The 12,182-nt window shown below is 50.3% G+C and overlaps 1 protein-coding gene across 1 annotated transcript; it reads left to right on the plus strand.

The window, feature by feature from the left end:
- The first annotated feature begins 3,236 nt into the window (after positions 1-3,236).
- Positions 3,237-10,840, plus strand: SIAH2 (siah E3 ubiquitin protein ligase 2). Its single transcript, XM_030456580.1, has 2 exons — positions 3,237-3,676; positions 9,747-10,840. The coding sequence occupies exons 1-2, from the start codon at positions 3,299-3,301 to the stop codon at positions 10,302-10,304; spliced, it is 936 nt and encodes a 311-aa protein (XP_030312440.1). The 5' UTR covers positions 3,237-3,298; the 3' UTR covers positions 10,305-10,840.
- The last annotated feature ends 1,342 nt before the right edge of the window (positions 10,841-12,182 follow it).

A 12,182-nucleotide genomic window follows, 5' to 3' on the forward strand; every position in this document is an offset into this window, starting at 1 on the left:
AGGAGCCCCAGCACCTCCCAGTGCCGCGGACTCCACTGCACACTGCCATCTGGAGGAGATGAAACACTCACCACCAAAACAGCCTCTGGCACCTGCTCTGGCGAGGAGCAGTCACTGGCGATGGGTCCTCGCTGCGCACATGTCCCGGGGTGGGGTGCAGGTTCCTCTGCTTCCCACGACAGCCGGCAGACAAAGGAAAGAGAGCATCAATTTGCCTCCCTCCTGTGCTGGGCAGAGGTGTTTAAGCAACCGAGATGTCTCTTGAGAGTGCAGTGGAAGCAAAACGAACATTGGCCAGTGACAATACTGTGTGCATCTAATTGATTTAATCCAGCGTGTGCAACTAATTTATCTGTCTGCAACAAGCCAGGTTTCCTCCCAGCTCCCCACAGCTGTGGCTTCTGCAACCCAACCTCTCTCCTGCTCCAGCAAAAGCTCAAGCACAGACCCCAGCCAGACCCTGCATCCTGCACTCCAGCCAGGAAGCAGAGCTGATACACGGGGACTGGGACAAAGTAAAGATTGGTGAGGTGCTCCTTGCTGTGAAGTCAGTGATTTCACTGACTCCAAGCACCCTGCAGCACCTCTGGGAGCACGGGATGGGCACATTGCTCCTCACTCATGTTAACCACTTTCTACTTCCTTTTTGATAGACAACACCCCACAAACAAGACCTATTAGTCACACAAAAATGTGTGTTGCTAGTGACAACTGTACTGAGAACAATAAACCTTTCTGTGAGCGACCCAGAAGTTGGATTAAAGAGTTTGAATAAAAATAAAATAAAATCGAGTGGTCATAAGCAGCCTGAAATTTAGCCTGGATGGGTGAGGAGCCTGCTGGTTAGCAACCTAATGTGGGGTCTGCACTGGTCACTGCCCACTGCCCCTTCCTCAGCTGCTGCTCATTTCAGTTCCCTGAGTGTGTGGCATCCCTGCAGGTGAGCAGCCAAACACTGCATCTGCAGGCAGCCACAGCCCTGCTGACAGGTGACAAGCCTGCCACTGCAGAAGGGCCGGGGGGCAGGGCTGGCAGCACCCTAAGCCTGGGGGATCTTGCAACCAGATGCTGCAAGACAGCTCTTATTTTAAGTGTGGAAAACCAGCGTGTGCTTATGCAAATAATTCATAACAGATGAATGACACCGCGTGGTAAATGCTGAGGAAATGCACAACATGGAGTATTGCCAGGCTGGGTGCACCAAATCAGGGCTTCACAGGTTACTACAGAGACAAAAGGGTGCAAAGACTGCCTTTCCAGACTTCCAGAGCAGTTTTCCACAGCATGGGGGCTGCCAGGGTGGCAGCAAATGCCCACCTGGTTGCTGCAGATGGAAAGGGGAAGAGAAAAGTGCAGGCACACAGAGTCTTGCTGCCTCCCTCAGGCTCTTATCCTTCTGCCCCCACAGCTTCCTGTCTTTTTTATAACTTTCTTGCAGTGTGGGGCTAAATTTAAGCCGCTAATTTCCCCTGAAGAGAACTAAGTTCTTGCTCATTTCTGCAAGGTAACAATCACGCTTATGGATGATTTAAAAATAAGAAGCAGTAATGACACAATCTGGCTATTAGCCAAACTTGTCTGAAAACCCCCACAGCTCCAGCACCTCAGAAAGCTCTGAAGATTTTCACTTCTACCCTGGAAATTTCTTTGCAGACAAAGAAACCTTGCAAACCCCCAGACACCTCTCAGAGACACTCCGGGGTGCTGTCATACCCTGAAATACAGGAATATTTGTAGGGAAAGAAGGGTGACTTGGCAAGGAATACAAGCAACAAACCCAGGAATACAGCAGTGAAACTCACTCTGGGGCCTTGAGTGAGTCCATCTCAAGGAGGAGAGAATTGTTTGTTAGTTTTTTAGGTTAACTCAGTGTAACTGGCAAATCTTATCTTAGTGCCATCTCGCTTCTGGGGCTCAAGGAGAGACAGTCATAGGCTTCACCCAGGGCAGCACCAGGGCCCTCTAAAAATGCAATTCAAGGTACTCATTCCCAATACTGCATTCCTGGTGCAAACTCTCCCAGTGAGGTGTGCCCTGTGCCCTGCCTTCTCTCAATCATGGGAGAAAAAACCGCTAATAAGATGCCTTCTTACTGGAAGCTGAGTACAGATAGTGCCTTAATTGGAAATTTTGCAAGGCCAGGAGCCAAGAATGAGTCACGGGCCTGCACATCCTAAAGGAACTTTGATAATAAAAGCACTTTAGCAGAGTGTTAGAAATGCTCTGTGTGGGCATCTCAGGAGAAAGTACTGTTCGTTTAAGGACAAGAAGCCTCAAAGTCAATTTGCAAGAAGAACTCTTGGGAAAAAATAAAAGTGAGAGAAACTTTCCAATTTTGCCGACAGGGGAAATAACCTTGTATGACAGAGCTTGTTTCTGGCCCCCTGGATGGGTGTGCTGCACGGGGGTATTGAGTGGGATTTTGTATGGAATAGGTGAAAATTGCACCTCCACCCAGCACAGCCAGAGGCAATTCACACCACAGGGACCAGGAGAACAGAGAACAATAAACCTGTACACAAACACGCCTACGTCGCCTTGACTCCACCACCTACAAGCAAACGCTCGCCTTTCTCAATTTCTCAATCTGGCTGTAAGAGCAAAGGGATTCTGACAGCTCTGTCCCGGGACTCCCGTCTCTTCTCTGCTGTCCTCACTTCCAGCGTTACTGCGTCAGATGATGTTCCAAGTATCACACTTTTGTTCCAAAAAAAACTTTTATGAATGAAAACGGTTAGTGGTTGGACCCGATGATCTCAAAGGTCCTTTCAAACAATTCTGTGACCTTTAAGCTCACCGAGCCCCACTATTAACCTAACTCGGCCAAGAGACGAACCACTTGCCAAGGACGCCGGGACGCGATGGTGAACCAAAATACCTCACTCTAAATAACCTCTGAAACCAAACCAGAGCACCTGTTACACACTCTTCACCGCGTTTCCACCACCACAGCCCCGTGAGCCCCGCACGGGCCGGTACCCAGCTCTCCGCACGCTGGAGACACCGCGCACGGAGCGACGCGGGGGTGCTGACCGCCCGCAACGACGAGGGGCGCTGAATCGCCCCCGACACCGACAGTACCCGATCAACCACCCCCGCCGCCGACCGCAGCCGAACCGCCCGGCCCCGCCGCTCCCCGCGCCCCGGCCTCCCCGCGCCCCGGCCCCCCCGCACCCCGTCCCAGGCCGCCCCCGCGCAGGGTATGCCGGGAGCGGGCGGGTCCCCGCGCAGCCGCCGCTCCCCTCCGCGCCGCCGCTGCCGCCGCTCCCTCCCTCGCCCCGATGGTGTCGGCGGCGCCATGAGCCGCCCGTCCTCCGCCGGCCCCGGCGCTAACAAGCCCTGCGGCAAGCAGCAGCAGCACGCCCCGTCTCCCGCGGGCCCCGCCGCTGTCCTGCCCGGCCCCGGCGGGGCCTCTCCGCCACCCCCCCCGCCGCCGCCTCCTCCCCCGCCGCCGCAGCAGCAGCAGCAGCATCACGAACTGACCTCTCTCTTCGAGTGCCCCGTCTGCTTCGACTATGTGCTGCCGCCCATCCTGCAGTGTCAGGCCGGGCACCTGGTCTGCAATCAATGCCGGCAGAAGCTGAGCCTCTGCCCCACTTGCCGGGGCTCCCTCACCCCCAGCATCAGGAACCTGGCCATGGAGAAGGTGGCCTCGGCGGTGCTCTTCCCCTGCAAGGTAAGGGGGGTGGCAGCGGGATGGGGTCCCCCGTCCCCTGCCTTTCGTCTTAATTCTAAACACCACAATATCCGTGCTCCTTTTTATCTCTTCCTGGAGCCCCCTCACACCTCCGTAATATCAAAAGTACTCTGAAACCAGAGGCTGAAGTGATGGCAGGGCGGATAGTGGAACTGCTGGAGCCACTGCTGGCGAGGAACAGAAGAAAGTTTTTTAGGAGGGAGCTGTCGGTGGCGGGACCGCCGGTGGCACGTGGCGAGCGTTCCGGTGAGCGCCTGGAGCCCGCACCGCCTCCGCTGATACCGGCAGGCACGGCCCCCGGGCAGCCCGCAGGAGCATCGCTCGGGATGCACGGGGGTGACAGCACCTCCGGAGCGGATCCTCCGTGTGGATGGAGCACGCGTGCTGCGTGGGGAGAGCCCCGTGTGCCGCGGGCTGGGCCACGGAGCGGGGGGCTGGCAGAGGCTGTGGCACCGTGGGGCTGCTTGGCTGCTCACCGTCGGGTGGGAGTTAACCTCGGGATAGATGGAGCAGATGGAGCACGGTGGTGGGGCACGGGTCCCCTCTACTGAACGCAGCAGAAGTGCGGAATGCCGTGCGCCCAGCTGTGACCCCGGCTGAGCCCAGGGGAACACAGGCAGCCAGTGCAGGTTTTTTCACAGGAATGCTGGCCTAGTTCTCATTTTCTGAAGTGTCTCATTTGTGACAGCTGGCATTCCCTGCTTGTCTGCAGCAGAACCGAGGCATCCAGGCTGGAGCAGCTCCCTGGTCCTTGCAGCCCTTCCCTGCACCGAGGTGCAGCTCTGCTGCCTGAAGGTGCCAGGCGGTCTGGCATCTGTCCCAAGTTCTGGTTCAGGTGTGTCAGCCGTAAACACTCTTTTAGTTTAGTTTGGATATTCTCTAAAGATAAATAACAACATGACTGGCACATGTCAACCAGTTAGAGAGCATTTCCAAAAATCCCTCCCAGTATTACTACTGGGGTCAATATTGTGCTCTTCAAGCACTGGCTTGGAGGAGGAGGGAGGCTGGTGAGGTTTGCAGAAGCAAGTGCTGAAGGTTGGGCAGCTTAGTATCTTGGTTACAGAACTGGGAGTTTTGCTTTAACCCAGCTGTGTTTTGGTGGTCTCTGCAGTAACCCAAGGCGTGGGTGTGTGCTGGTCAGTGTCTCAGAGGCTGTGGACTGGGCTTGGTCTGGTTTCTTGTGCCTGCAAGCTAGTTCAGAGCTGGGAAATCTGCAGAGACTGAACCAGCCGTGGTCAATCTGCACCTCTCAGTGGCCCAGTGAGATCCTAGTGCAGGCAGGAACCCTGGGCCATGCTACACGTGTCCCTGTGAATTGCCCAGCTCAAAAACCACAAAGCCCTGTGTCCCAGGACATGCTGTGGTGTGGCCCACGCAGGATCAGGCTCCCTCCCTGTCAGCAGCCTCTGCTCACAAGCTCTCTACCCCCTGTGTGTTGGGCACCCAGCAGCTCCTCAGGCAGGCAAAGGTAAATAAGTCTCTGCTCCTCTCCTCTCGCACACCCTCTCTTTTATGTGGGTTCTTTCTGCCATCAGCAATTCCTGCTCAGCTGCTTTCCCCGTTCCCAGGAGCCGCATGATGAGATCAGCACACGTTCATGTGTTTCTCTCGTACTTCTTGTGCCCAGCAACAAACCACCAGGGCTGTGGTGCTCAGTGGGTGATGTGCAGGGACTGGCAGTGCTCAGGGGTGACCCACCGAGCACCCATGGGTGCCACAGCAGCAGCAGGGGCTCAGCCAGAGTTGCTCTGCAGCTGGCACACACCAGTGCCCAGCCCGGCTCTGACTCACCTGAGGCTTTCACTGTGTTGAGGAAACTGATGTAAGCTCCTGGGGAGAGGGAGGAGAAGAAAGTCAGAGCTCCAGAAAATCTGAAAGAACAAACAGGGACAGTGGTCTGGCTGGAGGAGGTCCCATCACTTATAGAGACAACTGTGAATGCTACTTGGAATGAGGACTGAGGTATGACAGAAACAGAAATAGGGGATTTGGTGTTGCCTGTGGGTGTAGCTGCTTTGAGGGTTGCTCTTGAAATGCTGTAAAAAGAACTACAGTTACTGCATCTCTGTGCTTTACAGGGCTTCTGGAAAAAATCTACAAGATAATTTAAATCTTAAAGAAACAGTGAAGTTGCTGAAAGTGCCTTTTAGTGCTCTAAGCAATCAGCAGAAAATGCACATTGTAAACACAAACTACTGATTAACAAATGCCAAAAGGATCTAGTTGTTTTCTTTCATCTTTTAAATAAGTGCAAGTGGAAAATATATAAAGCTGCCCTCTATGCTGTGAAGCTGACTTAATTCAGATATGGGTTCTTCTGTAACTTGGGGGGGGGGACGGGGACGGTTTGTCCAATATGTCTGTAAAGGAAAATAAATCTGATGAATTGGAAGCTTCATGAAGAGACACGAGAATCCATTCTCAGAGCAGTGTGGGAGGTGCTCTGTGATCATCTGCTGCTAAACTGGGAACCGTGACCCATCGAGCTGAGCAGTGCAGGGTGGGAGAGGTGTTTCTGGTTTGTTGGCCTTTTGTGGTGGGGCTTGACAAACAGAGATATTCATGCTTGAGTGATGGTGGCCATGGAAATGACGTGGGACTATCACTCCTCCTCTGCCCTGTGTAAAACCATGGGCAGTTCCTGCTTGCATTTCCATTTGCAGCAGAGCTCACCTCCAACTTGTATGGGCTAAACCTGGCCCAGCACTGAGGAGAGAATGTCCAGGAGCAAATCCAGAGTGTGTTCACACACTGACAGCAGCCCAGGTGGGCAGCTATACAGATGGCATTTAGCAATGTACCACAGGGAGAAGTCAAACAAACAAAACAACCAAACTGCTGCATGGGTACACCAGGGAATTCTCAGTACTGAGATCAGTTCAACATAACAATAAGTTTACTTTTAGTATCAGAAATTAGTTTTCTAGTTATTACATGCATTAAAAATACATCTTAAGTAAATGGGGCTTGAAGCCCCATTCTTACCGGCTTTCCTAAGAATGGTGATGTTCTGCACTTTGGAAGCTAGGGCAGATGCCCCTCACCAAGAGTATTCCAAGATCCTTCAACACAGCCACCCCTAACTGGAGATACCAGCATCTGAGACTCCAGAGAGCTCTGGTCCTTGTGAAAAAAAGTGAATCCTGTAAACTCATTGTACTGTATTACATTTTGTTTTGCAGGGAAAAAAATCTGCATACTTTGTATTTAAAAAGTGGAAAGCATAGTGATACTATATATAAACTAACAAGCTTAAATAATAACAGAGTAATTACTTTCCTTGATTTTCTTTAGTCAGGTGGTAGGAGGTAGAGCAGTTCTGCTTGTGTCCCTAGAGCACTGCTGCTGCACCATCAGCTTAAAGGAAAACATGACATTTCCCATGTAAACATACAACTTTAGAACAGAAATTGCAGATTCATGTTATGGTATACAAACTTACTCCTGTACATTGTCCAGTGCTGCCTCTACAGCCTCTTCTTCAGAGCTCTATTTTTTTCCTTTAAAGTAATTTTAAAGATCTTAAGCAAATATACTGAACCAAAATGAGATCACACGTCTATTTCCAAGACATAGTAGACTCAAATAAAGCAGGGGGGGGTTTCTGATTTAAAAAGTGCAAGATTATTTTGGTTTTAACTGAACAGACATCATTACACAGAGGGATCTGCTTACTTGACCCTACCTGCACAGATGGATGGAGGCTGCAGGCTCCACGTGGCATGACACAGTGCTCTCTGGTCCTTTCTGGGCTGTGCTGTCAGCACTGCTGGCAGAGCAGCATTTACAAACACACTGCCAGGCAGCTGCCCGTGGCCTGAGCCAGGTTCCTCCCCAGTGTGGGGCTCCAGGGAGCACAGGCTTATTGTGCACCCCCAGGAGAGCTCCCTGGGATCACTGCTGGGCTGACAGCATCTGTACCCACGCTGGAATGGATGCTGCAGAAGCCTGGGGAAGATCTTAAAAGCAGGGACAGATCTTTACAAAGGACTGGAGGAAGGAGAAGCACGAGAGGGTCTCAGTCCTTGTTGAGGCCCTGAACATTGCTGACAACACTCACAGGAGCTGGCATGCCTCTTCTTTCCAGGAGCACTATTTTTATCTCAACCTACTTGTATCCTAGAGAGTCTGCTGGCCTGAGCAGGAGGGATTTGGACTTGGCAGGCATATTCCCCACTCTGCCTCTGATTGTCTGTGTGGTTTCAGACAAGTTACTTAAATCCCATGTCTGTGCCTACCTTCATTTACAGGGTTGATAATGCTGTCCTGCCTCTGCTGAGCACATTCAGGCTCAACTGATATTTTCCAAATGCTTTAGGAGACTCAGAAAACTGTCCCATCAAAGTGGAGGTCAGAGCAGCACCAGGAGTGACAGACATGGCAAAAACATGTCATGGCAAGTCATGTGTGTGGGGATGAGCTCTGAGCTGACCTCTTGGGAAGGAGAATACAGAGCTAAACAACCATGAAAACACGTACATGATGCTTTCCAGCACAGAATACTAGAAATTATGAGGAGCGATGAAAAAGCAGAAAACAGTCAGGCCAGCCCTGGCATTGGTGCCACACCTGAGCTATTAACACAATGCACAGCCCCAGCTCCCTGTCCCAAAGTGGACATGGTAGAACTGGAACAGGTAGCTCAGAGATATTGTGTGACCTGTGCAGAGGAAGAGACAAAGCAGGCTTGGAGGGGGTGATAAAGATCAGTGACATTTGCCAAGCAGCAGGAAGATGGCAAGTCAGTTTTTGCTGTCAACAGCCTCCCATGACTGGTAGGGCATCTCACCCAGTGAAACCCAGTGATGGGTTTGGGAGCACACCAGCACAGGCACCTCTCACCCTGAAGGGCAAAGCCACCACCATTTGCTCTTCTTGATTTTATGCTCTCACTTCTACAGTCACCACCAGTTGCTTTTGCATAGACATCTGTTTTCCCCTAACCAGCAGCCTTCTGATCTTGTTAATGAGGTCAGACTCAGAGCTGCTCTTCAGCACCTTGGATGACTGAAGTGTTAGCAGGGGTATGGACATGGGAGACGCAAGCAGGTCACCAGGGCTGGAGCCATGCACAGACCTGGGACCCTGCAGCCTGTGGCAGGGCAGCAGTCGTGGCAAGCCTGTGTCTGCCATCAGGGGGTCCTGCAGTGGCAGGAGGGCATCCTGCTCCTCACAGTGCCCTGCAATAAAGCCCTGAGCAGAGCATTAAGCAGCAGGGGCAGACACAGTAAGTGAGGGCTCACGTTAACTCTTTATCAAACAAGCTCCGTCAGAAGTGCAAGGTCAGGTCTCTGCCCCAGTATTCTGGTGCTCACAGCACGGGTGATTTGCATCTTGGGAATTTAACCCTTGAGCTGAAACTTCTTTTACACGTATGAGCCCAGACATAATCATTTATACCTGGGTTATAACCACCCTCAAGGAAGTGTCACAGTGTCCACAAGCAGCCATGCACACATGTTGTAGCCAGCATGACAGCATTAGCATTGCAATTAAGAGAAATTAGATGGTACTTACTTGTCTGCTAGCTTTATGCTCAGTGAAAAACCATCCCCTCTCTTTCCACTTCTCACTCTTGCAGTCTTGATACTGTTGCAGGGTTAAAAAAAAGCTGTGTGGAATCTGCATTTGAATTTGCTCTGCGATGGTAATAAGATACATCTATTAAAAATACTTCACTCTAGCTACTCTTTGCTGAAACTAGAATCCTTTGTTCTTTTTAAAGAAAAGAAAAATCCCAACCAAGACCATTTCAGCTAATCAAGAACCGATCAGATCTAACTTCAACAGCAACCAGAACTCTGCCTTACAATCCAGTTTATCTAAGCACTTGCATTAGAAAGAACCATCCACAACAGACAAGAGGAACCCATTTTTAAGTGGAAACAAAAAAATAAATGGAGCTCAGCTCTGCATCCAGGGCTAAACATAAGTATCTAATGTAAAATTTGCAATAAGCACAAGAGTGCTGGTTGATGACCAGTGTTCCCAGCTGGGAGCAGTGGAGCTGTTGCCTGTCCTGACAGCTTGTGTTTGTTTTTCCCAGTACGCCACAACGGGCTGCTCCCTGACACTCCACCACACAGAAAAGCCAGAACACGAAGACATCTGCGAGTATCGTCCCTACTCCTGCCCGTGTCCTGGTGCCTCCTGCAAGTGGCAGGGATCCTTGGAAGCCGTGATGTCCCACCTCATGCATGCCCACAAAAGCATTACCACCCTTCAGGGAGAAGACATCGTTTTCCTAGCCACAGACATTAACCTTCCCGGAGCGGTGGACTGGGTGATGATGCAGTCCTGCTTTGGCCACCACTTCATGCTGGTGCTGGAGAAACAAGAGAAGTACGAAGGCCACCAGCAGTTTTTTGCCATCGTGCTGCTCATCGGCACCCGCAAGCAGGCGGAGAACTTTGCCTACAGACTGGAGCTGAACGGGAACCGCCGGCGGCTGACGTGGGAGGCGACGCCGCGCTCCATCCACGACGGGGTCTCCGCTGCCATCCGCAACAGCGACTGCTTGGCCTTCGACACCGCCATCGCCCACCTCTTCGCTGACAACGGCAACCTGGGCATCAACGTCACCATTTCTACCTGCTGTCCGTGACCTGCCTGCCTGTGGGCTGTCTGGACATACAGCTTTACATTCACCAAGGGTTTTCTTTTTGTTCTCTTTTTGTTTTTCTTTTTAAATGATCTCCGGCTATGTCATCACGTGTAGCTAAGGTTCCTAACTAGCCAACATTTTTAACTTTGGAGAGAAGAGGAACAAGACTGTCCTGTAAGTAAAATGGGTGAGAAAAGGCTTTTTAAAAATTCTTGGGTGCCTTAGGAAGATTCCCACACAGTCACCTTTTTTTTAAAATTTAATTGTATTTTATTTAAAGAGTGCTTCCATTAGACATGTGTCTTAAGAGACTTGAAGAACTGCATTCCTCTTTGGAGTGCACATAAAAGCCCTTTCAGCAGGAACACAGACTTACTCTTTCACTGGTGAACTTCAGTAACAGTTTTTAGGAGGTGGGAAAGAAATCCAAGCAACCTCTTACAAGAGAAGTTGTGGCTCGAAGGGGAACAACAGGTACTTCAGTGTTGCTACTCCATTTCCTGCTACCCTAGTAAAAAGGGATGGGCATTGGATCATGTGCTCTGTTTTTAAAAGAAAAGGGGAGGAAAGGCTGGGGTAAAGCCTGTTGGGCTTTACAGAGTGTGGGAATCGCCAACTCCAGCCTGGCTGAGGGGCGTCAGTGAGCCCAGCACATAGTACAGCCAGGTACTGGCAGAAGGAGGAGGCACAAACTAATGCATCTCAAACAGCTAGAGCCAATAATAAATATATTCAAGCAGTCCACCTGCAGCTTCCCTCAGAGGCCTACTTGATTACTGATTATTGTAAAAGACTAATAATACAGCAAGAGCTTTATGGCCAGTGTCATGACATTGCTATTTAAGTTTTGTTGCCATATTTACTTTTATTTTGTAATAAATATTTTGCAAAAACTATCCTGCATAGCATGCTGTGCTACCATGTGTGTGTGGCAGTAGCTTCCTGGGTAGTTGGGGTAAGAACAGGGTGGTGATTTGAGTCCCAGGGGCAGCAGTAGCAGCCTGACTGGTGCAAACTGAAGCCACCAGAGCTGAACGTGCCTGCACTCTCCTACCCCCTCTCAAGCAGAAGCCTCCTGTCTGAATCACTCCAGAAAAAACCACCAGCTCCACATACGGCTCTGCTGAATATCAAGATGTTTGCCATGTGGAAAAGGCAACAAGTTGCCAAGTGATACAGTCCTCCGAGTTATTCCATAGTAAGAAGCTCATTCATGATAGTGGAAAACTCCATGTAAAGTGACAGATGAAGCTTGGTGTGAACAAATATAATACACAAGGAGGAAAAGCAGTCCTAACAGCCTCCCTCCAGGGGAAAAGCTGTTTGGCATTATGACCCAGAGTCCTACACAAATGTCACTCAGTGCCTGGTAGTGATCACCAGAAGAGCAGAAAAACAAATGAGGGGAGAATGACAAGGACCACATCAGTGGATGGAAGCTTGTTTTGGCCTTCAGACTTTGGAAGTGACCACAGAAAAAACTCACAAGAAATCGTTCATCTTTCTGTATCCCTTTCCTATAAAGATCCTACATTTGATCTCACTTGTACTGTGCTGGCAGAACTCCAGCAGCATCAGGCCAAGTCAACTAATTTGCTCCTGCTTAAGCAGGATCAAAGTCAGGCTCTGGCTCTGACAGGCATTAACACCTGTGCTTTCAGCAGAACTTGCTAAGCAAGAATTCCTGAGGAGTTGATTCATTTTCCCATATTTCAGCAACATTTATAGAAGATAAATTTTCTCACTGACGGCTGGGACAAAAGGGCTTTTTTTTGTGTAAAGCAAAACTCTGAATCATGTTTTTGATTATAGCAGGATTAATGAAATTAATTAATTAATCATGTTGCCTATGATCCACTTTAGGTAAGTTAACACACA

The sequence above is a fragment of the Calypte anna genome, chromosome 9 (genome assembly GCF_003957555.1).
Source record: "Calypte anna isolate BGI_N300 chromosome 9, bCalAnn1_v1.p, whole genome shotgun sequence".
Taxonomy (NCBI): domain Eukaryota; kingdom Metazoa; phylum Chordata; class Aves; order Apodiformes; family Trochilidae; genus Calypte; species Calypte anna.